At 49.1% G+C, this 27,368-nt stretch overlaps 9 protein-coding genes and 1 non-coding gene across 10 annotated transcripts in view; 6 read left to right on the top strand and 4 right to left on the bottom strand.

Annotated features, from left to right (window-relative positions):
- The window catches only part of CNBJ0910 (hypothetical protein), a gene marked incomplete at both ends in the record, with an annotated part of 1,172 nt that extends 570 nt beyond the window's left edge, over positions 1 to 602 (top strand). The window contains 3 exons of the mRNA XM_768003.1: positions 1 to 294; positions 346 to 414; positions 471 to 602. The exon at positions 1 to 294 is cut by the window's left edge and continues 181 nt beyond it. Coding sequence (XP_773096.1) covers positions 1 to 294; positions 346 to 414; positions 471 to 602 — 495 coding nt within the window. The remainder of the gene's footprint in view (positions 295 to 345; positions 415 to 470) is intronic.
- A 950-nt stretch (positions 603 to 1,552) lies between these two features.
- On the top strand, positions 1,553 to 3,347 carry CNBJ0900 (hypothetical protein; the record flags this gene model as incomplete). Its single annotated transcript, XM_768002.1, has 3 exons — positions 1,553 to 1,744; positions 1,798 to 1,869; positions 1,920 to 3,347. The coding sequence occupies 3 exons, from the start codon at positions 1,553 to 1,555 to the stop codon at positions 3,345 to 3,347; spliced, it is 1,692 nt and encodes a 563-aa protein (XP_773095.1).
- A 1,001-nt stretch (positions 3,348 to 4,348) lies between these two features.
- Positions 4,349 to 8,022, bottom strand: CNBJ0890 (hypothetical protein; the record flags this gene model as incomplete). The annotated part of the gene is made up of 5 exons (XM_768001.1): positions 4,349 to 4,488; positions 4,543 to 4,938; positions 4,997 to 6,248; positions 6,306 to 7,742; positions 7,792 to 8,022. The coding sequence occupies 5 exons, from the start codon at positions 8,020 to 8,022 to the stop codon at positions 4,349 to 4,351; spliced, it is 3,456 nt and encodes a 1,151-aa protein (XP_773094.1).
- Positions 8,023 to 8,764: 742 nt separating this feature from the next.
- CNBJt050 lies at positions 8,765 to 8,844 on the bottom strand. The gene is given in 2 exon segments: positions 8,765 to 8,801; positions 8,808 to 8,844. It is a non-coding gene; the product is annotated as a tRNA-Arg (tRNA).
- A 167-nt stretch (positions 8,845 to 9,011) lies between these two features.
- CNBJ0880 (hypothetical protein) lies at positions 9,012 to 11,131 on the top strand (the record flags this gene model as incomplete). The annotated part of the gene is made up of 7 exons (XM_768000.1): positions 9,012 to 9,102; positions 9,157 to 9,175; positions 9,235 to 9,342; positions 9,400 to 9,580; positions 9,635 to 10,214; positions 10,269 to 10,663; positions 10,733 to 11,131. The coding sequence occupies 7 exons, from the start codon at positions 9,012 to 9,014 to the stop codon at positions 11,129 to 11,131; spliced, it is 1,773 nt and encodes a 590-aa protein (XP_773093.1).
- Positions 11,132 to 12,236: 1,105 nt separating this feature from the next.
- Positions 12,237 to 13,957, bottom strand: CNBJ0870 (hypothetical protein; the record flags this gene model as incomplete). Its single annotated transcript, XM_767999.1, has 4 exons — positions 12,237 to 13,129; positions 13,182 to 13,354; positions 13,423 to 13,490; positions 13,553 to 13,957. 4 exons carry the CDS (start codon positions 13,955 to 13,957, stop codon positions 12,237 to 12,239), a joined length of 1,539 nt encoding a protein of 512 aa, XP_773092.1.
- A 443-nt stretch (positions 13,958 to 14,400) lies between these two features.
- On the top strand, positions 14,401 to 15,663 carry CNBJ0860 (hypothetical protein; the record flags this gene model as incomplete). Its single annotated transcript, XM_767998.1, has 3 exons — positions 14,401 to 14,661; positions 14,723 to 15,185; positions 15,236 to 15,663. The coding sequence occupies 3 exons, from the start codon at positions 14,401 to 14,403 to the stop codon at positions 15,661 to 15,663; spliced, it is 1,152 nt and encodes a 383-aa protein (XP_773091.1).
- A 1,196-nt stretch (positions 15,664 to 16,859) lies between these two features.
- On the bottom strand, positions 16,860 to 19,553 carry CNBJ0850 (hypothetical protein; the record flags this gene model as incomplete). The annotated part of the gene is made up of 1 exon (XM_767997.1): positions 16,860 to 19,553. The coding sequence occupies one exon, from the start codon at positions 19,551 to 19,553 to the stop codon at positions 16,860 to 16,862; it is 2,694 nt and encodes an 897-aa protein (XP_773090.1).
- A 2,420-nt stretch (positions 19,554 to 21,973) lies between these two features.
- Positions 21,974 to 23,180, top strand: CNBJ0840 (hypothetical protein; the record flags this gene model as incomplete). The annotated part of the gene is made up of 2 exons (XM_767996.1): positions 21,974 to 22,915; positions 22,968 to 23,180. 2 exons carry the CDS (start codon positions 21,974 to 21,976, stop codon positions 23,178 to 23,180), a joined length of 1,155 nt encoding a protein of 384 aa, XP_773089.1.
- Positions 23,181 to 24,649: 1,469 nt separating this feature from the next.
- CNBJ0830 (hypothetical protein) lies at positions 24,650 to 27,353 on the top strand (the record flags this gene model as incomplete). The annotated part of the gene is made up of 7 exons (XM_767995.1): positions 24,650 to 24,841; positions 24,924 to 25,037; positions 25,096 to 25,206; positions 25,259 to 25,368; positions 25,430 to 25,592; positions 25,652 to 27,223; positions 27,282 to 27,353. The coding sequence occupies 7 exons, from the start codon at positions 24,650 to 24,652 to the stop codon at positions 27,351 to 27,353; spliced, it is 2,334 nt and encodes a 777-aa protein (XP_773088.1).
- Positions 27,354 to 27,368: the final 15 nt, after the last annotated feature.

Below are 27,368 nucleotides of genomic sequence, written 5' to 3'. Positions count from 1 at the left end.
GAAGAGGAAAGGTTACCGCCAAGTTTGCAACCAGCGCAGACAACATCAACGATATCTCAAGAACTGACACAAGGGGAGGCAAAGGTGGAGAAGAAAATCAAAAGCAAGGCTGAAAAGTTATGGGACATTCATCTTCGCAAAGTACGCTCAACTGCCACACGTTTAGGAGGTGGTGCAAATATTCCAGATACGGAGAAGGTATTTTTTGAATGGGGTGTGGATTTGACGGGAGCAAAGGTGAAGGTGTGGAAAGGGAAATGGGATATAAAGCTCGAAAGAGCTTGGATAGGGGAGGTAAGGCGTTCCAAACGATATATCGAAGGTCAAAACTGAACATGCCGGCAGGATACTCCAATAGGCAAAGTGATGGATTTAATCATCGCACAGAGTAAAACATCCCGTACAACTGATACCGTAAGCCCGTTCATTTCACCCATGCCAAGTAATAATTCACACTTCGGCGTTCATAGAAATTTTCCCTCGTGCAACTCTATCCCACATCAGATGGTCTGCCCTCAACAACCTCTTTATCCCCATCTCAACCGGCGAAAGCAGTAACTCAAGGCGCAGCGCTGATACTGGTAAGGGGCGAAATGGTATGATATGCATGGTATTTTGCTCTTGAGATTTGAATCTTCTTCTCTGTCTCCGATGATATGCCTCGAGTTTTGACTTTATATATAGGATATGGGTGATAGATGATGATTTGATCCGGGAGGGATGATTTGAGAGAAACTATTTTATCTTGGCTTCGGTGAAGAGAACATGCTTTTTCGCTGGACAAAGACTTAGCGCAATCCCGTGGACACCGAACTGTAGATAGCGCACTCACCAATAGGGTCATACTTGATCTTGGCAAGTTTCTCACCGACCCTAACCCTAGAAGTGGTGTAGAAAGAACCAGTGAGAGCGGTGGAGACAAGCTTCACCAAAATTCGCCTACGCCATCAAACCTCATCAGCATTCTGCTCTGCTATTCTCAACAATCCAACATGTTCAAAAAGAATCACATACCTAGCCTTCGCTTTGGGAGCCATCTTTCTGGATAAGATAGAGAAGTAAAATGGGCTGTTATGGAAAGAGAAAGAGTTGGCACGGCAGGGCGAGCGGACGACTGGAGATTGCTGCCCTTTTCCCGATTTTCTCCATTCCAGATTGGGACACTTCACATTTCCAGCGTCATCACTTTATTTCTCTTCCGGCTTTTTGGTAACATCCCATTTCTCGCACTGCACACTGGCACGCACATTTCATCACAGTGCGATGTCTCATCGGACTTGTCATCGTCTTGAATGTTTTCAGCAGCATCACAGCCATGGACGATATATTCGCACCAGCAAGTGGTGGAACAACCTCTGGAGAAGGTAATGAAATCCCCCGAATCACTTGCTTGTTTCTCCAGTCTTCTCTCCTTCACATAACTTCTTCCTTCTTACCTTACAGCTATCTCCAACTCTTAACTTTTAAGTCTTAACAACACTCACAGCAACTATTTATTCTTATTACACGGCGCTCTACTCTTAAACCCCAACACTCATCCATAGCTTTTACTATGCGTGCTTCTCACTTCTCCACTCTTTTCATCAAGAGTGTCTTTAAAACTTCTTCCTCCTCGCCTGCTTCCAGTTCCTCTCCTCTTAAGCTTACCGCCTCCCATTATACTCTTTCTACCATTATCAGCGACGTTAAAAAGATGAAGAAGGCTAGCGTTGTTGTTGTGCTTCAGCTCGATGGTGAGGAGAATGTGAGTTTCATTTTTGTTCTCGAATGGACGTTCGAGGCCGACGCATAACATAGGACGAGAAGGAGACTTTTCTGGGAGAATTCGAAAGTAAGGTGGCTGCTTGTGAGCCTTTAGAGCAAGATAAGGTGAGCTTTACTAATTCGTACCAAACGTAGCTGATTGCTAAATTTTGCAGGCGTACGAGAAAATCTCTGTTCCTGTCGAGTCAATCAACTCTGTGCAAGTTTCCACTTGCACTTCCACTAACATTAAAACCTCCTTTGAATCAATTCAGGGGAAAACCTCCGCTTCAACTTCAACGGAAACCTCCCTTCCCGTCTCTAAACTCAACGACCTCGATCACGACCCCTTCGGCACTTCCCCCGTCAAAGTTCAGGTCGTCCGCTCCTACAACTACCTTGGCGTCTCGGACAAGCTGAGGTCATTCCCTCCTGTTCGCCCCAACAGCATACAGGCTAATGAAGACGTAAAAGAGGTCATGAAAGCCTTCATGGACCACTACAAGCCTAAGCATGCGTCTGAAACCTCTGAAGCCACTGTGTCTCCTGTCACCATCGTCTCTCACAACAATGCGGCCAGGACTGCCTCTCGGGACATTGATTCAGTCTCCACCACTACATATGTTCCGTATACTGAGGACGACGATACAGCTGCATTTACCGTTATTCCCGCTGGCACACCAACTCATGGTCACGAGAAGTCGGACTCTATTGACTTTATTTTCACCATGTACCTGCGTATGTCTGACGACGAACTGTCATTCAGGGACCGATCCACCACTTTTTCTCCCTTATTTGATGAAGCAGGCATTACCTCAAGCGTTCAACATGATAGCACTGCCGAAGAAGGCTTTGCCGTCATTACCACGCCCGAAGCCAACGAAATTTCACCCGAAACCTCTACCGCGTCCGAAGACCATGCCTCATCCAACAATGGTAGCTTCACCACTTCCCATGATTCTACTATTGAGGACAGCCCTGCTTATTCTCTTCCAGCCTTTATGACCTTCACATCTATAGACACAGCACCCTTGGGCCTTTCACTTCCTATTCCCACATTCCCCGAGGAATCTTACTACGCTAGCAGCTCAGCTATGAGCATCAGGGACATTATCGTCACTCCTAACCATTCTATCGACTCGGCGGACCACTTCACTATCAGAAAAGCTTTGACTGACAACAAGAATGCATCTTCCAAAGATGCGTTTGTTGTTGTTCCCTCGGCACTGTTTGAGAATAACGAGAGGAAGTATTCTCTGCCCTCAATCCAAAGGTTTAGGACCGCACAACAATCGATTAGGAACTATAGGCATACAGAGAAGGTACCCCCGAGGTTCACAGCGGCTCGCCAACGCTATGGACGTAACTCCAGTAATGGTGGCAAAGAAAGATCTGACAAGGAACCTCAGGATACTATCGAAACACCTGCCCTCAATGCTAAGCCTAGATTATCATTAGCGTCTTCGTTAGAGAGAGATTTTAAGCCTGTACGACAATCATCCAAGAGCTACAAGGTCAACAGGATGACTCCGGTTAAATCTTCACAGGCGAGCGATCTGCCTCGACGATTTGTGTTGGCTGATCGTTTCTCTTTGGGCTTTTAAAGCACTATGCTATGTAAGTCTTGATGTGCCATCTCATCCATGCTGACAAGTTGCTTTGATTCACCTGCAACCCTCCGAAAAATCATAAGGTTCAACCTGATGCCGGATATGACGCACCTACTTTTGTGTATTATTTACAATGCTCTGGCTGCTGGCTATTACCTCTGTCGGACTTGGGGAGTAAGCTCAAATGGCATGTTTGGGAAGTGTGAACTGATAAAGGACAGATGTCTCGCAGTGAACTGAGGTCTCCCGCTTTGCCTTAGTCATTTTTGCGCAAGTTATAATCAAATTTGTTGTAGGTCCACATCCCCCATCCAAAAGGAAACACTTGCTGATTCGCCTGTAAATAGTGTTGTTATCCAAGGGATCAAATGAACCCATCAGTTGGCGACGGCTGCGAGCCTTCCTGCGTACCTATGACAAAATAACCAAATACTTTAGAATTTGGGGTATCGTGACAACGTTACTGATTGTTTTGTTGGTAACGTCCAGCAACAATTACATCAAGTTGTTCAACAGGCTCGTGTCCATCATTTAAGAAACTAGCTTCCTCCTGTCATCTGCCTTATTGGTCTCGAATCAGTCAGTGTTCGAACAAATTTACCTTTCGGTAAGCCATTTGTCTCCCGCTGGTTATCTGCACTGTCAACTATTCACCTGATTTTTCAGCTGATTGACGTTGAATCCTGACTTCTGCCTTAGGCATCTTATACTTCCATTCCGTTCCTCAGCTCACTATCTTGTGCAGCAAAGCGTCCATCCGGAATATACTCAGCAAGGAACTCGAGGCAGAGAGGTTCAGCCTAATGTCCTCTTCTGGATGTTCATTTTGACTTGAATAGATTCTGATCTTTGAAGGCAAAACATACATATCAAGACTTCATGCTATGCTAGACAAAGATAGATAACGTAAACAACAAGAAGCCAAAGAAGTCTTCTTTTCAAGCATAAGTCTAAGCCTCTCCGTCCACGACCTCTAATCATCTCTTTTCTATATTCTAACCTCGGCTTCGGATCGGCGCTTCCCCTTGATATCCCGCCACAGGGATAGAAGTAGTATTAGAGTGGTTAATGTCAGAGGAATGGTATTCGCTGGCAAGGTCATTGGATGATGAGACAGATTGAGAATCTTCGTTGCCTATAATCTCATTAGTGCAAGTTCCACACAGCCTTTATCAGTGCAGATCCTCACTAGCATTCAAGGTCCTTCCACTTAGTCCGGACAACGCGTCTACTTCTCCGGCCTGACACAAACTGTTTCTTTTCCTCTTCACTGTCTCATCTGCATTTTCGAACTGCACCGATCCCGGCCCTGTATCTTCTTCCGCTCTAGTGTCAAGCGTCTCAACTTCATCGTCAAAGATTGTTCCAAAGTGGGTGATCATTTCTGAGAAGATACCGGCCGGGATACCGAGGGTTGGGGAAAAAACGATGCCGATGTTGCGTAGTGTCATCTTGTTAAGAGCAGAATTCTGGACGATGAGAATGAGGTGCGCAACAAGTGCACGGAGAAGGGCGTAGTTGGGCAGTGGCAGTTCAGAGACCAGATGAGCCAGCTCGGCGATACGTTCTGAGGACTCAACAAAGTCTAAGAAAGCATTAATTCAGTTCTTATTTGAGTTTCTTCTGAAAACGGCAGGACTCACCCATTACAGCCAAGAATCGTGCATGGAGCTCTCTCGTCAACAAACTGGTTGGCAGATCCCTTAAAAACGTCTTCAGCAGCCCCGCAATGGCATGCGGATCCCAGTGTTCATCTGCTGCAAGAAGCTTGATATCGCCTTGGTCGTCAAATTTTTCCTTCAAACCCTTGATGACAGCCGAGCTTCCACTAAGACGGTAAATACCTTCCTCATCCTCCGCCTTCTTCGCTTCAAGGTACTCAATACATCTAAACACAATCGCAGGTAGACCAGCAATGTTTGCTACGGCGATTGAATCCGTGAGGGGCACACCGAAGACGGGCTTTGTTGCTTTTTCTGTTGATCTGCCAAATCCCCAAAATCCACGGCTCTTGGCTTTCCTATCCCTCTCCTTCTCTACTATAGGGCTAGTGGCTCCAAGACTCAGAGTAGATGGGGTGTTTAAAAAGCTGTGAGAGGGTAGGGAAACGGATGGTCGGCCTGGCAGGACGCTCTGGCGTTTGTTAGCGCGAGGTGTAGGATCAGAGAATTGAGGCGGAGCTTCGGAGGAAGGGGAAACACCCTGTACGACGCTGGAATTACTTCCCCATGGTTGTCTGTGGTTCTGCACGGGTCCAGGCGGTTTGCGGGGCGGCAATTGTTGCGAGAAGGCGCTTTCCTCAATTGGAGATTGTACAACCTGCGGAATGAACGACTGAGTAGAAGAGTATGCCACAAGTGGCTGGTTTAGCGGGGGTAGATGACTTTCCTTGTTATTATAAATAGTAGGCGAAGGCGCATCACTAAATTTGGAATCTTTTGACATACTCGAAAGGGGCCGGGAGGAAGTAACGACTACGTCTTTGCTTTGTTTTCGCAATTGACTGGGTTTGCGCCTCAAACCTGGTACAGCCTGATTTTGATTTGTTGCAGTAGTAATAGCAGGTACTGCAGAGGGTTGTGGCACAGGAGTCCGGGCAGGAGTGACAGCGGGTACCAAAGCAGAGGCGGCGACAGATACTGTTGCTGTAGGAAGAGGTTGAGGCGAGGACATGGTCTCGGGGTCCACATGTTTTACTAAGATATCAATCCATCGATCTCTTTCCATATCACTCTCTGCACACAAGATGTGTCGGTGCGAGGTTCCTTTTTTACCTGCTTCAATGATAAGGAAGGCGTGGCGGAGATGCCGTTCATCTGATGAGTCGACAGGGCGGTTTTGACGACCGATTTGGGCGTTAGTGATGACAATGGAGCCTAGATAATTTCCTCCTCGCTGCGAACAATAGTTAGCTTATGCACAATGGCGAAAGTCAGATAGGAAAGGACTTACAGACTCGTAATACTCCATGACCGGCCCATTCAACACGAAATACCTCGTCTTCCATCCTCCAAAGTTTTTCCCCTTCTTCGTCAAATACCCTTCTTTCCTCGCATCACTTCTCTTTGCCCGTACAGGGTCGGTGCTCAAAAAATGACACAAGTCCGACTTGTCGCTAATGGGTGCAACCAATAGACTTTGCAAATACGCCTCCAAAGCCGTCTTGCGCTGATCAATCTTGCTAGGTGCAAAATCTTTCCACGACTTGCTTTCCGGTAAAGGGGCTGCAATCTGTTTCCATTCCTTTCGACTCTTGTTCGCTGTAACTTTGATCTTGGCGTCTAGGTCAATAAAGGCCGAGAACAACTTGGCCACGTTCCAGGTTATAGGCTGGGCATTGGGAGGGCGTACAGTTATCTCCACGATGAAGCAGAGGACTTCATGGCCGGAGGCGTTGGGGAAGACCGTACTGCTGGGGATAGTAATCCGAGCATGAGGAAGGAGGGAGGGTGAAAGTGGTCGGGTGGATGATGTTGGTAGTCGGGGCGGTTCCGCGGAGTAGGATTGTTGACGTTTAGTTTGAGGCGGCTGGTCAATGGATTGACGGAGGGTGGTGTCACGAGTGAGCGGAATAGATATAGAGGAGTCTATAGAGGGTCGCAGAGCGTTGTCCAATGTAGAACTAGAAACCAACGTTGTTTCCGATATAGAAAAAGTAGGAGACATCGTTTCTGACCGGATTGATTGGGAAGGGGATTTGAGAGGTACGGAAACGGAGACAGGAGTAGGACTAGGGAGTTTTTCTAGGGATTCGATGGAAGGTTCTCGTGTGGTTGGTTGAGGAATTCTAGGTCCCTCCGAACACTGGGTCAAAGGAGATGATGCAGCCACGGAAGCAGCCAAAGCCCTGGAGGACGGGGGAGGTATGACACAACCATCTTCTCTGCCTGCCATCCTTGCACTAGTCGCAAGTTGTGGTGAAGGCTCTGCGCTATGGAAAGGAGTTGGTAAAGAGTGAATAGAATGGGATGTGCTTTGGGGAGAGTCGGCAAAGGGCATGGACGAGGAGGAATCTGGAGGATGACCGATATCACTTCCTCTTCTCAGCCTGCGATCCGGTATCGCAGAGGGCAACAGTCCCGTAGGCTGCACCTCGGCGGGGGACGCCAAACCCATTCCTTCTTCCTTGTTCTCAGCGATGACAGGGACATCCTCTCGATCAGAATGATTTCTTTTAATCTGAGGAACGTCAGCTCTGATGCCCAGTCCCGTTACACTCGAAGAGGAGTTGAGCTTTTTGAGTGGCCCCACGGGCTCCAGCCCAGCTGCTATCAAGCGAGAATTGGCACGCTCTCGATCTTGCCGAAGGCGGTCGTTATCCGAAGCGAATTGAGCACATTGAGATCGTTGTTTCTCAATAAGCTTCCAGAGTTGGGTATTTTGAGAGAGCTAGATTATCGTTAAAGACTGATTATTGCTTGCGAGAAAAGTGGCATACGAGGTTATTTCTTTCCGAGACAACGCTCTCCAAAGCCTTTTTCAAATCTCCGCCGTGTAGTCTTATCACACCTTCGAAGTCTAACATCCCTGTGGACCCTCTGGGACTTGATCTCGGACTGTTACCTGTTTTCGGAGAGTTTGTTGGCGATGCCCGAGAGTGAGATTTGGGTGAAATGTGAGGATAGGCAGATGGAGGGTTGAGATGAGGTGGGAGAGGTGAAGCAGACATGTTGGATTAATCAACTTTATGTCTGCGAGGAGTAAGATAGTGCTGCATGGTTGGAAACAAACAGTCATACCTTTATAACATAGTCTAGTAGGGCGACACCAATGACAAGATCTTTCGCTGCGGTAAAGAACAAACACTCGAAAGAAGAATGAAGTTATCGCGGATCACTGCAGAAGATTGGTAGTGATTTTTGTTGAAGCTTTTGCGTCGGTGTCGTAGAAAGAAGAACAGACAACGATGGAGAACAGGAGCCTGGAACTATAACATGCAATGTTAATCTTGTTAACACGGTACGGCCAAACAAACAAGATGCCGGCCCAGGGTTTATTGGGTCGACGACTGATGGTACCGGGTGGAGGTAACAAAACTGGCGACAGGAGCCCGAGCGAGAGCACTCACCAATGTAGGCAGCAGCTTTGGTCGATGGCTTGTAATCTATTATAGCAGAAAGAATGCGCAGATGATGAAATAGCGGAAAATTGAGATATATTGAGGAGTCATTGAGGAGTCAGGGTGTACTGTCTCACAACAAACAGATTAAATTACCCAGCGGACACAAATAAACGACTAATAGCAGAACGCGTCTTTGCGCGTACGTAACTCCATAACTCTATCCGTATGCTTTCATGCACTTCTTATGCATAATCTGCCGTATACAACTAGCACTGTAAACCGCATTCATCGAAAAAGCATGCACTCGAAGGAGGCATTCAAAGGAAGCAGGCAAAAAGATCAAAAAGAAAATTCGCAATGGGGTTCGAACCCATGATCTTCGCCGAACCACCACCGGAAAGCGATATGCTACCACTGCACCATGCGAACAAATCAACTCAGAAACCTTCTTAGCACCACATGTTCTTGTCACAAGAGCGGGGTCTCTAGTACGTCATGGATGGGACGGGAGAAGGAAGTACAATTTGACCTAAAAGGGGTAAAACTAAACCTCGACATCTCAATGTTGGCTTTGATCCCTGTCTAACCCATACACCATGTCCTTCGACTACATCCGCAAGCTCGTCTCTGGTAACAAAGCCAGATTTATAGATCCCGAAGCGGCTGTTAATCTCGATCTCGTCTATGGTAAGTTCTCTTAAGTTGTCTCATTATCGTACACGGCTGAACCGGAATTTGAAGTGACCGACAGGATCATCATGTTCGTACATGCTTAACACTTTTTTAGCCTCTTGAGCCCGGTGCTAACTCAAAATCTAGTATGGGATACCCAGCAACAGGGGTTGCAGCGCTGTATCGTAACAAACGTCGAGATGTTCTCAGGTTTATAACATCAAGACACGGCGAGAAGTGGTGGATTTGGAATTTGTCCGTAAACTCGCCCCTGCTTACTGCTTGTCGCTGAGCTGACCGCCGAGCTTTAAGGTGTCCGCTGTATGAGAATGCTTATTCTCCTGAAAGCATGCACAATCGTGTATCGAGATACCCGTTCCCCGACCACCACCCTCCACCATTACCTCTCTTGCCATTAGCTGTCAGGGAGATGACCGCATGGCTGGAAGGGGATGAGGAACGGATTGCTATCATCCATTGTAAAGCCGGAAAAGTGAGTCGTCCCGACGCTATTGAGGTTAGCCTATAGAAAACTGACCAAGTACAGGGTCGATCTGGTACCCTCTTATGCTCGTATCTCCTCTCATTATCCGAGCTTCCTCCACCTCCAGAGCTTGACCGTTCTTACTCTTACAAAGAGTTAGCTAGAAGATTGGCGCAAAGAGAAAAACAGAAAGCCCATAGTCAAGAGCAGAGTGCGTCTCCTTCTGATGTCGATGCCGAAGATAAGGAAGGTTGGGTGTTCATCGGAGGTGGAAAAGAAGCTGCGACATTACAAGTTGATGACGATCCTTCTGTGGAGCGAGGAGGCACTTTGACACCTGCAAGATCAGAGAGGATTCAAGTTGGCCCAGTCGTCAAGGGCAATGATCATGAAGACGATAATGATACCGCCAGTTCCTTCTCTTCCACCACAACCATATCCCGGCCTTCTCCACCTCCCTCGGAACGTATCGAGCTCCAAAGTACGCCTCCTTACGATCCTATTGACATCGGAGATGAACGTCCAGCGGGGCAGAAAGGTCAAGAAGATCGAGCAGATGGGAGAGTCGATGAAGTGTTCAAGCTGCATTCGAGTAGGAGAATGAAACCTACTAGTACAGGACGTGGCGTTTCCATTCCTAGTCGTAAGTGATATAGTGTCTTTTTTGTCTATATAATATGTGCTGATGACTCAATAGAACGTCGATGGTGTAGATATATCCACCTCTTATTCAACAACCAAGCACCTCCCTCTTACCTCTCCCTTACTCCCCGACACTTGCGCCTCCTCTCCGTCACCCTGCTCCTCACCCCTCCATCCGGCTGGCAGAAACCCCTCGCATCCCTCTTGGTCGGTTCGGGAGGTACAGGACAGGGCAAAGCCTGGGCTTCGGTGGCGAGATACGATGATGACTACGTAAAAGAATTACAAAATAGGGGAGGAACAGGTGAAGGCGTACGTGGGGAAATTACCTGGGGTGGAGTCGCAGGAGATGGGAGATTTGATGCACACAAGATGTTTAGGAGTTTTGGGAAGATGGTGCCTGCTGATGTAAATAAGGATGTAGTCGCGGTTCTACCAAAAGATCATCAAGTAAGTCTTCCCGCCTGTGTTTTTCTTGCCCCTCCATAAAAGCACATGCTGAGCATATTCTTCGAACAGAATTATGTAATACACCACCTTGCACCTAATCACTCTCACCTCACGCTTGACCGTTCTCGCGAATTCCGACTAAAGTTCCACCTTGGTAACCTGCCCCTTGGCTGGACGTGGCTAATCCCCGCTTTCCACCTCCCGGAGCCTTCTTCGTCTAACAGTGAAGGAGGGGAAGGGGCAGTAAAAAGAGTACATACCCTCTCTTTCCCTCGTTCCCAAGTCGACTTTCCCCTCGGCCCAGGCGCGGCGCTCCACCAAGTCCTTATCAGGCTTGAAGAAGTTACTGAGGACCGCATGGGCGAGGACGATGAGGTACCTGCAAGGTTGATGAATGACGAGGAAGAAGAGAGGGAAGGGATAGAAAATGATAGCAAAGAGGATAAGGTGAGAGAGGAGGGAGAGTAACGTGTCGCTGTTTTGTACGTAATTATTGTAGGACAGTTTATCATTTATTATACATGAGCATGTAGCATATCTGTACATAATAGCCATGTCTTCGGAGGTTGGATCAACGCCCATTAATATGTTCTTGGTGAGTATCGTTCATCATCTTGTTGTGCCTATCGCTGAGCTGCGTTCTCTTTATGATTTAGTTATAAACGAGTCCTTCCCAAGTCGTAATTGAAGCGCTATAGCTTAGGCCGCAACGATGAAGGACAGATAATAGAGTTACTTGCGAGTGTAGCATCATTTGCCGCTCTCGTGAATTATTTGTGATAACGGCAAGTGGTGAATGGTGAGATGAAAGAAGGCGTGAGAAAAGAAGAGGAACAAAAGGCATTTGTTCATCAGATGGTACAGCCATGGGCAACTGCCAAAGGAGCGTGACTACCTGGTTGTCTAATTATTCTTATGTACAACATACAAGAGGTGTCTACGTTTCACCACCGGAGTTTGGTCTCGACACTCCACCTCGGTCCAACGCTTCTAGCAATTACTACCACTATTAACCATCTACCGTCGTTTCCAAGCTGTCGTGGTCTAAAGGAGTTAGTAGGATGCTTATCTGTGGAATATGGTTTTTCTAAGTTTACTCCTGTAATAGGTGCATAGGAGGGTGCGATGGTTGTATCAACCTTGTACTTATGCGGAGGTCCGTTGTTGTGTATCATCGACACTTGTTATCAGGAGCGGGCTTTTCCGACTAGACTAGCTTATATTGTAATACTTGTGAGTGTAGTTCCGCTACTTGTAGGCCACCTCTTTGGTACTATACCACTATCATTTTACTAGCTATTGAGTCTCTCTCTCGGCGTAGTATTTCTCTAACCTATTCTGTGCATAGCACGGATGCACTACAACGCGACTTGTGCGCAACACAAGCATAAACAGCGATGAAAGTGGAACTTTTAATGTAACCGGAAATATGATGCATCCTAACATGACTCACTACACGGCTATCAACGGTTAGGAACCTTGCTATATTCTCCCTATAACTTAAAACCCTTAGTAGACGTACAACAAACGGTAAACAATTCTTAGTAGGCGTACAACAGACGCTAAAAAACCCTTAGTATGCGTACAACAGACGGGCGGTTGCATCTCCGCTCCTGAGCTTCTTGTTGACTTGCTGGAGCCATAATCGCATGGTCCAAGTGCAGATAATGACACCCGTCACGAAAGCGGCATTGGCAGACATGGCCATGAGGTATCGGGGGCTGTCGGATGCAGGGTAAAGATATGGTGTGTAGATGAAAGAAGCCATTGCGATGCAGTTCATAATCGAAAGAGCACCGGCCTTTTTCTCTGGCGTCTGACCGCAGGTGGCAGCGACCCATCCGATGATGATCGAGTTGGCCGAGTAAGCACCGGTGGCAAAGAAGAACAGAGAGATGAATCGGACAGCAGTGTTGAGGGAAGAAGCGGCCATGATGAAACCGACGAGGGCGACAACCATGCCGAAAGTAATGTGTATCGACCTCTCGTTTCGTCGACCGGAAGACCAAGCGAGGGCGATACTGAAGCCGCCGGCAACAAGATACGGCGGGCAAGTGATGACAAGGGTAATGGTGGTGCTGTAGCCGAGGGTCTTGACGACGGTAGGGAAGAACGAGTTGAAACCGCAGGCTGCAAGGTGCAAGGTCTGGAGCAGAGTAAGTAACCAGAGCTTGGGGTCAGCGGCGGCCTGCTTGAGTCCGATAAGCGTGCCCCTGCTCTCCTCGAGGCCGACGGTGTCTCGCTCCATTCGGGAATGAGCGAGTTCTCGCTCCTCGGGTGAGAGCCAGCGAGTCGTGAGCGGGTGATCCGGAAGGAGCCAGATCGCAACGATGGAAATACCGAACGTGACAACACCCAGGATGATGAAGAGCCATCTCCAGCCCGCCAGTCCGTGGACACCTTCGAGAGTTGCGAAAGTCGCAGCACTGATCAAGCCGGCGCAAGCAGTTGCGATAATGTTGGCACCTTTTGTCCTTAGCCCCGTGATCCGATAATACTTCTAAAATGACAGACTTACTGTAAAGGATAGAAATACGAGTGGCAATCTCCCTACGGGTGTAGAACAACGAAAGCATGTAGATGGCACCGGGGTAGAAAGGAGCTTCGGCGAAACCGAGCAGGAATCGAACGGCGAAAGCACCCGAGAAGTTTTGAACGGCAGCGGTAGATGCAGAGACAATCGCCCATGCCCTAAAGATTAGGGGCCGCTGAAAATTAGCCTCAACCAGATACAATGGTGAAGAAACTTTTAAACTCACATCATCCAGCAGGCCATCCAGAGAGAGGGTCGAATCTTCTTGGTCGCCATCAACATGTTTGAGGGAATCTGATTTTGTCAGTCTCAAATGTTTTGTGCCGCCAGTTGCGCAATAGGTAAGAATAACTTACCTGGATCAGGGTGTAGCCGGCGTAGAGAACGGAGACACAGATGTTGAACTGGTTACCAGTGAGGCCGAGGTCCTTTTCGAAAGAGTTGAGTCGAGCGTTGGCAATTGCATTCTGGTCGAGCTTGTTCATGAAGTACATGCAGAAGACGATGGGCATAATGTGCCAATCCAGCTTGCGGAGCAAAGTTCTTTCCTCTTTTGAATATTCGGTATTGGAACCGAACTGGTCGGCCTTAGTATTGACATCGGGGACCTCTGAGACTTTCTCGACGTCTTCGGTGTGTTCGGCGTAGGCCTTGCTGATGGAATCGGCGCGGCTTTGGCTCAACTCGAGACCACCTGCAGGAGGGTTGATGATATTAGTGGCCGTGGGAGCAATGTGATGATTGTCGAGTTGCGACATCATAGAATGAATGTCAAGTTGATTGATGTGTTGCTAGAATTTTCGAGGGGAATGGGGGCTCAAGTTGTTTCCCTGTGGCTGGTTTTATAAAATCGTTTGAGACCTCGGGGGTCCCAAAAACACGGGTGCAGAGAACCGTGGAGAGGAGTGTGTTGTCTGCCCCGGAGACTCACCTTTTCAACGAAGGAACTTTGCGTTTCTTCCTTGGATGCAACCAGCCGGACGGATCACGGCGGCGTTATTGCTCTGTTCAGCATCATTGCAACAGGGATCGGCCATGATTCATTCGCTATCTTCAACGCCATCGACGACTTTTTTTGTATCACCAGACCAGACCGTCCACGGAAGCATCCTCCCGTGGAGACAGACATCCGGGCGGTCATCTCCGAAGCTAAGGGACGGATCAGTGCCTAAGGGACGGATCAGTGCTTCCGGATCGACGTCGAATGTGGAGGCAGGCCACAAATGAACAGCGCCTGGCAAGATATAAAGGCTCGACCATCGATGTTCAAGAGACCATCAATCACCAGTTCTCCCAATCTTACACAGCTATTCCTAGCCAACACTACCCCACTTCACCACACATTCACACAACACCAACCACTCAATTCAAAATGACCGCCAACGGTTTCTCCGACAATGTTTCCAAGTTCTCCAACCCCCGAGGCCGAGTCGGCTTCGACATGAGCGGTATCACTCCTGCTCCCGTGAGTTTTCCCTTTGACTCCCATCTAATTGTACCTTAAGCAGAGTTCTGACTCCTTCCAGGTCACTCCATTCAACGAGGACGGCTCGGTCGACTACGAGGCTATCCAGCGTATTGGATCTTGGCTTGCCTCCGTCGAGGGTGTCAAGGGTCTCGTCGTTCTCGGTCACGCCGGTGAAGGTACCTTCCTCACCTCGGAGGAGCAGGTCAAGGTTATCAAGGCCTTTGTTAAGTCGGTTAACAACGAGATCCCCATCATTGCCGGTATCACCCGAGAGGGCAACTACGTTGCTGGTCTCGAGGCGAAACGCGCAAGAGAAGCCGGTGCCGCTGCTGGTCTGCTTTACCCTTCGCACGGATGGCTCCGATTCGGCTACCAGACAGGTGCTCCCCAGGTTCGTTACAAGGAGGTCTACGAGGCCTCGGGTCTCCCCCTCATCCTCTTCCAGTACCCCGACAACACCAAGGCAACTTACGACCTGAAGACCCAGCTCGATATCCTTGCCCAACCCGGTGTCTTTGCCAGTGAGTAACATCTGTTGTCTGTTCCAAAGAAGTCTCCTGACCCCTTGCAGTGAAGAACGGTGTCCGAAACATGCGACGATGGGACCGAGAGATCCCTGTCATCAGGAAGGCACGACCCGACATCTACATTCTCACTTGCCACGACGAGTACCTCCTCCACACTACTTTCGACGTCGACGGCATGCTCGTCGGTTACGGTAGTATTGCTCCCGAACTTCTCTTTGAGCTCCTTAAGGCCGGTAAGGCTCATGACTACAAGAAGGCTCGAGCCATCCACGACCAGCTCCTTCCCGTCACCGCCGCTGTCTACCACCGTGGCTCCCACATGGAGGGCACCGTCGCTCTCAAGCATGCCCTGGTTGCCCGTGGGATCCTCAAACACGCCACCATCCGAGGTACCCTTTTGCCCCTCCCCGAAGGTGCCGACAAGGAAATTTATGATGCGATCTCTGCCGCAAAAATTGCCAAGGTCCAGTAATAGATACGTTTCCGTTTAGGCATTTGATTTGAAGGGTTCATTTTCTTACTGGATATGTATGCCATTGTTAGTGTATGCATTTGTAATTCGTCTTGCATCGGTGGCTCTCATGGGTACACAAAATTCTCCCCTTCCGTGCTTATGCTTGTCAAAAGCAGGTCACCGTCGCTTTGTCATCATCCGCTCACGATGCCATTCAGATTGAGTTCAACCTTGGGCTCCACCTGTAGCACTCTACCAATATTTATTATTATAGCCGTACAGGTTGGGCCCCGCCGTGACAGGCGAGGAGGGTTGTATCGTTAGGTAGTATCCTTAGTCTGTTCAAATCGAAATTGACGCCAGTGCAACCGCAACAATGCCGACTCTGAAGGAAACGACTTCCTCTAGTAGTAGTAGTTGCTGCTCAGCCAAACAGCAGAAAGCATCCATACATGACTCTTATTCAGGAAAGCCCAGCTGTAAGCGGCGATGTTTCTATCGGGAAGTGCAGCAGACAGTATTCCATTCCACTTATTAGCACACATACACTCTCTCAACCTCGCTCTACATTGTCCAGAGATTCAGAGATAATCATCGGGAAAGGGGGGTTGGTATCGGCATGAGCATCTTTGCTCAATACAGCATTCAGGGGGGGAAGCTCCTCTCTTTCTCTTACTTGTCATGGACTCATGCATCCGTGTCGTACTCTGGCAGTCTCACGGGTCAACAGGCATCCGTGCTCGGCATTTGCCTCGTCATTCAGTCAGAATCCCTGTTATTCTCATGGCTTTAGGTACTCTTTACTTACAATGAACGGTCTTGCTCAACACGCCGCCAGAATGACTGTAAACCAAAACTGCTTATCCATAACCACAACTGGAAATCCCCCTCTAAGCCCGTATTTCACAACATCTAGAACGACTTGCGAGTTTTGAGCATCAGTAGTAATGCTGCAGACGACTAAATCTATCCATTGAAATGCCCAGAATGCGATAAATGTATATGAATGCGTTGGTTGTCTCAGTTATACAAACTGCTGCCCTAATATGTCTATGCCAGTGCCAAAGGTATGCCTATGTGAATGCGTGATTATGCTCCTGTGACCAGCGCATCGTGCCCATTGTCGATGTCATCGCAGTTCTTCCTCCTTCCATGCACCAGCGAACCAAAATAAACTTGACTCGGCTCAGCTCCACTCAACATCACCTCAACAATCATCTCCCTTCTCGTCCAGTTTCATGTCCACCCCCGGCCCAATCTCCCCCGGCAAAGAAATCCCAAGGCATATCACCCAAGCCTCCGCTTCCACCCTCTTCACCCACGCCACCTGGCCAGTAAGGGCCTATCCCATCATTCTGTGCCGGCAGCCCGAAACCAAAGTTGTACATGTCCGAGAAGCCAAGGTCGGCGACAGGTTGCTGAGTTGCACTGTCGTTGAAGAGCGTCGATGGCTGCATGCCCAAGAGCTGTTCGAGCGAGAGCGGCTGAGAGGAAGGAGTCGAGTTGAGCATGGGAAGCAGTGACCACGGGTCTGATGCTGTCGGATTCGTGTGGTGGGGGAGCTGAGTCGGCCACTGTACCGTCGACGAACCTGTACCAGGACCGGCCTCGTGCGACATGCCCGACATGTGATAATTCGCTCGAGAGTCGAACGAGCGATTGCCACCAGAGTTCTCTGGCGTGACCGAACTCGGCCCTAGGTTCCAATCGGTATGGTTGTTCTCATCGGTGAATCCTTCGGGAAATACCATCGACTTCCCGGACGAAGACAGATCTGGGCGGATTGCGCTTGCACCGAGTCGAGGGGAAGCTGGTCTGCTTGGGTCGTCATCTGGTCCTATACCAACAATCTTGGCAAATTGGATCGACACGTTGATCAAGATACGGTACGTGGGGGCCAAGCGGCTCTTTTGAGCAAGGTTCAATGTCGCCGATATAATGGCTCGATCCGAGGCGACGTGTTGGTCGTTGAAATCGACTAAAAAGGGCAGGGACAGGATGAGAGAAGCATGATGGACGTAGTAGTAGTCGTACCAGACCTCTCCTTCGAGCGAGGCGGCGCTCGCCAAGGAGAGTAAAGCCTCCATGCAGCTTCTTGCGGCGGACAGGGACGTTTGCGACAATGCGGTGATTGCACTTGCTAGACCTGATGATGAGTTAACGTGAAGAGGCGATTGGGAATTATCGAGATCATGATTGATTTTGCAAAGTAAATACGGTCGGCCTAGCACAGACCGCAGGTGATTGTATGTCGCGTGAAGAAGACGAACTGTCCGGCGATGTTTTGCCGTTGCAAACTGCGCTGTATATCTCAGATGTGGCGGGAGTGACCGGTCCCATTGAAGCAGCAGTTCGTCTAGCTGGTTGGCAATGTCGGTAGTCGCAGTCAACCGGTTAGGCTTGTCAAAGTCGGAAGAAATGGCGGCCGTGAAACGTTTGATCTTGGTCGAAATGTCGCCTAGCTTGACCGCCTGTTCCAAGTAGCCCGGTGGCGAATCTGCGCCATCCTTGACCGCCTCGTCTGGCAAACTCGCACTGACGTCCGGAGTCGACGTCGCGCTCGGCCGACCGAGTATAAAGCTCAGATTCTGCTCAAAGAGATACAGTGTCCACCATATGATCCGCCGAGTATTGCGCTCGATAAAGTCAAAGTTTGCATTTTCGCCATCCCGCTGCATGCCTAGGGCGACAGCCATATGAGCAGCGTGTCCCACCAGCATCCAGGCGGTATTGCGTTCGCCGGCATTATGCTGATACAGACTGAGCAGAGCTAGGGCCTGCACGTTTGATTGTGTTGCCGTGAGGACGAGTCGCTGCATCCCCTCGCGGATGACAATGGCAAGATACCGGCTTTGGATAACTGTAGCTTCCCGCAGACCGTCTCGTTCTAGAGCTTGAGCGCCCAGTACAAACACCATACACAGGACACATAGCCACCCGGGCTCAAGATCTTCTAAGCCGGCTTCATTCCTGGATGACCATATTGATTCGTAGCGAACCTGAAAACTTCCTCGATGAAAGAGATTAAAGTTCAGATGCACCCGGTCAAAGAAAGCGAGAACAAGTTTGTCTGCCAGCTGGCGGGGAGGCATGATGTCTATCGTCCGACGGGTGATGGAGTGTGGTATACTTCTGGGGGTTGTTCGGTCCTGAGGAGACGGTACAGGACCGACATCAGAAGGGCACGATCCTATACTTTCGCTCATGGGGGAGGCCTCGTTTTCTCCAACCATCACAGGATGCCCTGGTATACGCGCTTCGAGAGCTGTAGTCCGATCTGACGAGGTGAATTCATTTGCCCGCTGTTGTCGTCTGTACCCCACACGATCGAATGCAAGCGTGTATGCACTCGACTTTTTGACTAGGTGCCGGATCGTATTTGCAAACTGGTACGAGCTTGCCGGACCCACGTAGTGGTATCCGCCTCGAGGTGCTGGGATGAGCCCTCCTTCTGGTATACGTAGGTTTTGTACCGAGTCGAATAAGCTGCTGCCTTCTTTGGAAGCAGAAGTTGTGCCCGAGCTTTCCCTGTCGCTCAGTTTCGGTAGTGGATCCAGATCCTCCCCTTCGTCTTCAAATCCCGACAAATCGAGCCCCTGTTTCCGCGCCAGTTCGCATATATCGTCGACGCTTTCGACATTCTCGCCGGGATACAATCGCTTGATCAAGGTGTCGAGTGCACGGTATCTCAATTGTAGCTGGTCGTAGCTAGCGTAGACCCTTTGTTTCCGAGGTAAGGTTGATTCGCAATTGAGACTGAGCTGTGCGCATGCTGCGCAAGGGTCGTTCCCCCCTGAGATGCGGATGCAACGGATTTTGCGGACCTTGCACCGATCGCATGATACCGATACTCTCTGACGTTGGGTGTCGGGTACGCGTCGCTTGAGCTTCTTTTGGGGAGGTTGCATGGCGGGTCCGGGCCGGATATTTTTAATGATGTAGAACTGGCTCTTGGGGATACCTCAACTGTGTCTCTAGTGCGCAATCAGCGCGTTGGTATTCCACAGGCGGAGGCAGAATGAGAATTGGACGTATGGAAAAGCTGATAGCTTTGAGTGAGGGGACGGATGTGTGGTCATGGGGACTCGTCAAGGGTCCGAGATTAGATCAGGGGAATAAAGACGTACATGTCAGGTAGTATGCCCAAAAGGTGATTAGCTGGTCAAAGATCGACGGTATCGCCCTTTAGGAGCGGACGCTACACGAAAAGGACGAGAGAGGTCTGGAGGAGTTGTGAGTGTCGATGGGAAGATGTTGATCAATGAGGGACAGAGCTGTCATACACTACAGTGAAGAAGAAAGTTCTCTATCTGCACGCTCGATAAAAGGTCACGGATGGTGAGGAGATTCTCCATTGCCCCCTTGCTTTTCCCCCTTTGGTTTTATATTTCGGATTGGTCATGGTCCCGTGTCGCTCCTTTCTACATACGTCGCGAAACGGAACCAAATTTGAGGTGAACGGGGACTTTGTGACCGTCGTGCATGAAACTGGGCTATTTAAAGGCGCATAATTCATCTGTAAATGCCTGATTCTATAGTGTCATCTGGTAAGATTTTACGTCTTAATACCTTTGTACGCATAAACAATATGGTCGTTAAATGTTCGGGAAAGGCCAAAACCACCCCGACGGGCCCCTCCCCCCCGAAAGTTGCAGCCCTTCCTCGGATCTTCGTGCCTCGTCGGAGACAGACTAATGTCCGTCGAGGGGCTTGTGTCGAGCCTACAGAAGATGCCGAACACCAACAAGAAGTCGTGCGTATCGAGCGATCGGGGACCGGAAGCCGGGAAGAACTCTTACGAAACGTTGGAAACGGCATGAATGAAAAAGACTTTAAAGGTATGGGGTTCCATGGAAGCAAATATCAGACCCTAGATTCCAAATTTTAGATTCCAGTGCTCCTCTCATGCTGTGGGGTTTGTGGGTTTTTTCTACTTTTTACACAAGGCATCCTTTCCCGAATTAGACGCCGAGAAAGGTTTACTCCGATACATGGGCATGTTCCAATTCGGAATAATCAATGGTGGTATTACCAGGATGGGAAGTTTCTATCATCAATCATTTATCCATACTTTATACTTTAGTCCTGTTTTACATGCTCTCCGATACGCCGTCAATCAAATTTGAAATGGATAGGTTCCAAAAGATAATCCAGAATTAATTAAAATGTATCAGGAGCAAAGAATGAGGTATGACAGGACTTCGAGTGAAAAATATTTTACCCACGAAGAAGCACAGATATGAAGTGGCGGTGGCGTGTTATCTCACACCAAGAGTGATTTTACTCATGAGCGGCTTGCCGTTATGCGTAATAGCTTGGTAAATGAAAAAAAGGAAGAAGAATGAATGGATGAAATACGAGAAGGCCATGCGTCTCTCTTCTGTGCTGCGATCGTCGGCTAGATACGAAAACAATAGCAGCGGAAAAGATAGAGAAGGGCTGCAGCTGAGAGAGGTGGACAGACGTTGTTTGACTTTGCAGTGTAAATTTCATGTATTATAGCTGGGGCATACATTTTATGCGTTTTGCAAGAAAATACTACTAGCGTTGAAATAAGAAGAGGAAGAAAGAAGGAGACAGTGAGTCAGGCACGCTATCGGAATTACTTGATTGGGAAAGAGATCCATCCACGGGTGGGGTAAAAACAGGGAAAGGCAGGGACACTTTCGTCATTCTAGCGGAATGCCCGAGGAAGGAAGGGCGGAATACGAGAGGCTGTATAGTTTTTGACGCACGACTCCACGGGGCCTACTTTTTTCCTCGGCCTTGCCCCGCACACACAGTCTAGGGGGCCCACTTCTTTTGCCGTTTCTCCTCATCCCTCTCTACAAAATACAGCAGCCCCCAGCACATAGCCGCTTCGCCAGCTCTGCCTTATAGACAAACTCTCTTTCATACATCCATAGACCCCTAGACACTGTACTAGAAGGTAAGTCAATTCACACTGCATCCGGCACATCCGCACCCGAGAGCGCACAGACACCCACGACGGCCCGGGTGGCTTGTCTGTCTGGTTTACGACACCTTTTTCCATGCGTTTTTTACCGTCCCCATCAACTCGCCAGCAATCAATCCTTTGGCCACTCTTCTCTTTTCACTTTCTTCCTGGTATTTCCCTTTGGCGTCCAACACTCGCCTACACTTAGATATTGCCTACACACGAACCGCGGCTGACCATAACAGTCGCTTTCACCTACTAGTCTCATCTATTCAGACATAGACCAATGTCAACCGCCAAGGTAGAGGGGTTCTCGTAAGTCGTTCTGTCCTTCTGTGCGCCTTTCAAACTCTTGCTCATGCCGGACCCAGTATTCCTGGCAATAGCCACATGTCGCCTCGACCGATCCATCGGCCCTTCTCTGACGGCTCAATGACCGTCGACACTGATTTATTGGCCTCCCTCATGTCCGGAGGCTCTCATCAATCAGCGGACCGAGGACAATTCAATTTGCCGCCTTCGTCATTTTCATTCTCGCAATCCCTACCTGTTAGGCATCATTCCTTTGACTACAGCCTTCCCTCACCGTTATCCACAAGCATAAACATCGCCGGCCATATGCGAAACAGTATCTCCGGCGGGACCGGAGCTAATTCCGGTGGGGTTTTTAACTCTGTAAAATTTGGGAATGAGCATCCCGAACCGCCTGTCAGCCTTCCGCCTGCAATGGATGGCATTGAGCAAGGTAGCCATCAGCGTCCCCGCTCGCAATCTTCTTCTCATTCGGTAGGCAAAGCCCCTTCATCCCGTTCGCGTCAAGCACGCAAGTCTATGACCGATGTTCGTCCTCCACGCTCGTCCCTGCAACGCGGAAGAAGCCAAGGTCCTACAAGACCGATGGGCCTTGGGGTGAGCCTCGATACCCATGTGGAAGGTGAAATGACCGACTCTATCTCTCCACCTGATTTTGGCGCCAACGGCGCTTTCGGCCTCGCCATCGCCTCGGGACGCGATTCGTTCAACAATGATACTTCGTCTTGGGCATCGGGCAGTGTTCCATCGATGGTTCCTGGCAGCCTAGGCAGCTTTGACACGGACGAGGTATTGGTGGATAGCCCTATTACTCCGGTAAAGCCTCTCATGCAGTTGTCAGATGAAAACTACAAGAAGCAAAGGAGAAGGGAGTGTCATAATCTGGTTGAGAAGAGAAGGCGAGAACATATCAACGCCAAAATCGAAGAGCTTGGGACGTTGTTGCCGGAGAAATATAACCAAATCGATGAGCCTGCAGAGGAAGAAGATGAGGATGGCAAGACTAGCGCAAAGAAAAAGGTTAGTTACATTGATCCATGGATGTTTTGAGAGAAGCTGATGGCGAAAACAGAAAAGCAAGCGGGGGGGAAACACTTCTGCCAAGTCTCAGAAAGATGCCGCACATTGTAAAGGACGTATCTTGAGCCAAAGCGTCAACTACATCCGGTACGTCTCCTCTCTCCGCTCTGGAAAGCGTTCAGTGCTGACAGCGTCAAAAGCGATCTCAAACAAGTCACCGAGACCCAAGCGAGTCGTATTTCCCAGCTTGAGCAGCTTCTTATGAATTTGGGAGTCAACACTGCCGATGAGAACGCCAACGTCAACCAGGGGTTTCCCCAACAACACTCTCTGTTCTGGTTGAACAACAACGGACTCAACAACTTCCCTGACTCTGGCGAACACAACCTCCAGGCTATGCGACCTTCTCCCGAGCCCGAGCGATCCTTTTCTTTCGATGTAGTCAACACCCAACCATGGTCCGAGTCTCATGACTCTGGCGGCTCGCCGAATCCGGTCAACGGTATGCACACACAAGAGAACAAAGATATGTTCATCCCTTTCCAGCCCTCGCCGACGTCGACAAATTCCTCTCACCCACCCAACATGTCAGATTTCCGTCGGCCTAGTCACTCGGGGTCGAGCGATATGGAGATGGACCCTCTTTCTCCTCTTGGAGGTGCGGAGGAAAAGGGTAGGGACAAGTTGAGACAGGATTCGCAGATTGAGCTGCAGATGGGAATGTCTGGTCTATTCAACACCAAGTTCTAGGTGAACGATGGTTGAATTGCCGTCTCCCAATCTTGGCGATCCATTTTTCTTTCCTCAGCCCGGCTGTTGCGCTTCGAGACTGAAGCACATGTGTATACATTATTCGACCCAGGGAATTTTTTTTGGGGCTGGCTTGGATGGCTTGTTGTTTGTCTTTGAGATGTTGATTATTGTGCCATAATGAGCAGTTGGCACGTGTCGTTTGTGTAAGAGACCGAGGCAGAACGGTCGGAGAGTGTAATGGGAATTTATAGGGGTTTATGCTCTTAAGAGAATCTGCAGGGTCGAGTGTTCTTCGATCCAGTCGGAGAATTCAATTTTTTATTTTCATTTTTCGGTTTTCATCGTCATATCCATGATGGACATTTCTTTACATAGGTAAACTCGTTCTTTTAGGTATAGTATGGTAGAGCTTATACTTGATGACTCGTGATGGGGTAATACTACCCTCACCATCCTCGAGGTGGAAGGGATAGATGATTACTGTTTTATTATTAGTCTCGCCAAGATTGAGAGATGGGAATTGTACGAGTAGTCACATGTAATTTAATCATGCAAGGCGTCAAAGTACGAAGCAATAGAGTCAAGTTCTTTGGTCTACAAGCAAAAAAAAACCAACAAAAGAATGCTTTTTTATACGTATAACGTGGTAACTGTCGATGGTAATCGGTATGAGCGGGATCAAATTGGCAGTGTCACCGCCATGTCGTCTCTTGTCGTTCAGTTTGTGTTCTCCGAAGCACCGGACTGACTGCCAACTCTTCGAACTCTCCGTTTCAAAATCCGGCCCCCGTACGTACTTCTCCATAACCGTCTTTTCGTATATTATTCTCTCGGCGACACTTGATTAGAGCATTCTACTTTACCGACCCGATACCCAAAAGCCAGGAAAAACGCAAGAGCATCGGCGTTCAACGAGGAGACCATTGACTACGGACCTCCCAATCCCAAACGTTTGAAAGCGAGGACACATTGAAGAAAGTAATGCAACATCAATACCTATCCCATCCACTCGGCCCTCTCTCCCAACAAGGACAAGCGATGAATCATTCTACGGGACTCAACTCTGGAGGAGGCGGAGAGGTACCGTGGGGTGCGCCCTTTCCGAGTCTCCACCTTTGGCCGATCCAGGATACCTTTCAAATGAAGATGATTCACCTTCCCGAGGGCCAGCGTGTAAGTCTTGGACTCTTTACTACTTGTCTTCCTGCTGTTATATTTGGTAGATACGGTGGGAAAAGCTAATGGGTGGGAATAGATCAAAATAGGAAGACAGACGAATAACAAAACGGTCCCAGGGGAAAGGAATGCGTATTTTGACAGCAAGGTTCTGTCAAGACTTCACGCAGAGATCTGGGAACAAGGTGGGAAGGTGAGTATAATACCCGGATATTTGTCAATGCCTCAAACGCTAAAGATTTTGGGTTCAGATCTTTATCAGAGACGTGAGATCATCAAATGGTACATTTATCAATGGTGAACGACTTAGCCCTGAAGGAGTCGAGAGCGATCCTGTAGAAATCAAGAATGAAGATCAGATCGTAAGATAACTTCAATTAACGTTAAAAAGTAACAAGTTAACTGGAAAACCAGGATTTCGGCATCGACATTGTCAGCGACGATAACCGCACAATCGTACATCATAGAGTAGCCGCCAAGGCGTATTGCGTGTTCAACGAAGAAGATGCTGCCCGTAGTGCACGGTGAATTTTTTTTTTTTCCAAAATCTGTTATGCTGTTTTTGATATTAACCAAGTGGTGCAGTGAACTTGCGACGTACCAAAGCCATGATAACACTCGAATGCGCCGTATGGGAGGGGATATGCACCCCGGTGCCAACCCTCTGGCGCAGATGGGTCCTGCGATGATGAGTGGGGGTGGGAAGGTCGGGTCGCTGAGTTTCGAGCATGTTCTTAGTAAACTTCAGGTGAGTTGTTTCGCTTCTAGCAGAATCGGGGCATTATTAAGTCGAATGTCGAACAACAGGCCGAACTACACGCAAGCAAAGAAACCGGCGCCGAATTGCAAAATCTGGCAACTACGTTTACTGGCATCCAAGATACCCTCAGTGGCGGCGTCTCACCTTCCCAGAATGGCTCCGCTGAACAGTACATCCCTCCCCAGTTTCGATCGGCAACTGCGGAAGCTCAAGCTGCTCTCGCAGGTCCACATGGGCAAGAAGCGGCTGCTTTCATAGCGCTTCAGGCGCAGTTGACCGAGACGCAATCATCCCTTTCTGGTCATCTCGACAAAATCCGTTATCTCGAAACTCAACTGAAAGAGCATGAAAGCTTAAAGGCCGAAGTGCAGCTGATGAGGGAGCAGATGGAAGAGTCAAAGAGGGAGATGGATATGGTGCTTGCCGGGTACCGCGGCAGGCAGCTGGGGAGGAGAGGTGAGCTGGAAGGTGATGATGACGAGGACGATGAGGATGATGCAAGGAGTGTGGCGACTCTGATGGATGATGAAGATTCTGAGAATCGAGTGAGAGAACGTCGCCGAGCACATCGGGCAAAGAAGACAGAAAAAGGGGAGCATGAAAGGCCTCCTACGCCTGAGCCTATTCAGGAAGGCGAGATAAATGAGGAGGACCAGAATAAGGCTGCTATCGACCAAGCGTCCAAGGACCTCGAAGCAATCCCTGCACACGTTAATGGCAGCCTGACAAACCGGGAGAAGGAAATGCTCGAGCAAAACAACCAGCTCGTCTCCCAAATCAACACTCTCTCCACTGAAATCTCCGAAGCCCTATCCCTATCTCAAGCTCTCCAATCCCAACATGCGGAAGCCATGTCCGCCATCAAGTTGCTTACCGACAGAATTTCATCACTTGAATCTGGCATGTCTAACAAGATCAGCGAGGAAGTCTCCAAGGCAGAGGAAAAGTGGGAAAGCTGGAGAATTAAATTTGAGGAGAGTTGGAAACAGGAGAGGGAGGGATGGGAAAAAGAGAGGGAGAGGTTGAAAAGTGTGGTAAGAGAGTGGGAGGAAGCGAGCAGGCGAGCATACGAGGAGGAAGAGGAGAGGCAGGAGAATGAGAGGTTGAGTGAGGCCGAGTATGAAGATGAGGATGAAGCAGAAGATGACGAAAGGGACGAAGAGGAGGAGGATGATGGGGAAGCGGATGGAAACGAGGGGTTGGTAGAGTGGAATGGGTCTAATGATCCTCTCACAATGCCTTCGAAGGGTAAATTGAGAAGACGACGACCCAGCCATAAGACTGTCCTCGCTGTTCGAGCCCTCAAAGCTGTAGCAGATGGCGATTCCTCCTTGGACACTCCCAAACTTAGCCTCGCCGGAGGTGGACCCATTGTCTCAGGTCGAGTGAAGAAGCTGAAGCTCAAATCGAAACGACTAGGGGAACTCTCTAGGAATGAGAGCAACCAAACGATCAAACCCCCACAGCCTAGGGAAGGGGGGCAGAAGCAAAGAGGGGACGAGGAAGAGAACCATAGTAGTGAAAGTGGGAGGGAGAGTGGGGATACATTGAAAGAGAAGGAGGTTGGAAAGGAGGTTAAGCGGGATGGGATGAAGAGGAGAGAGCCAAAGGTTGTTCAAGTAAGTTTTGCTGTTTTTGGTGCAATGAATCGAGTACTGATAAGGGTGAATTTAATAGCCACAGACGGTTGTAGGAGTGTTGGTCGTGGCGATTGTAGTAGGTGCTTTCTGGTATAAGCATAAGGAGTAGTATTTGCGGGCATAG

This window comes from Cryptococcus neoformans, chromosome 10 (assembly GCF_000149385.1).
Source record: "Cryptococcus neoformans var. neoformans B-3501A chromosome 10, whole genome shotgun sequence".
NCBI classification, from domain to species: domain Eukaryota; kingdom Fungi; phylum Basidiomycota; class Tremellomycetes; order Tremellales; family Cryptococcaceae; genus Cryptococcus; species Cryptococcus deneoformans.
Note: the sequence above shows the minus strand (reverse complement) of the source record. Positions and strands in the feature narration are given on the sequence as shown.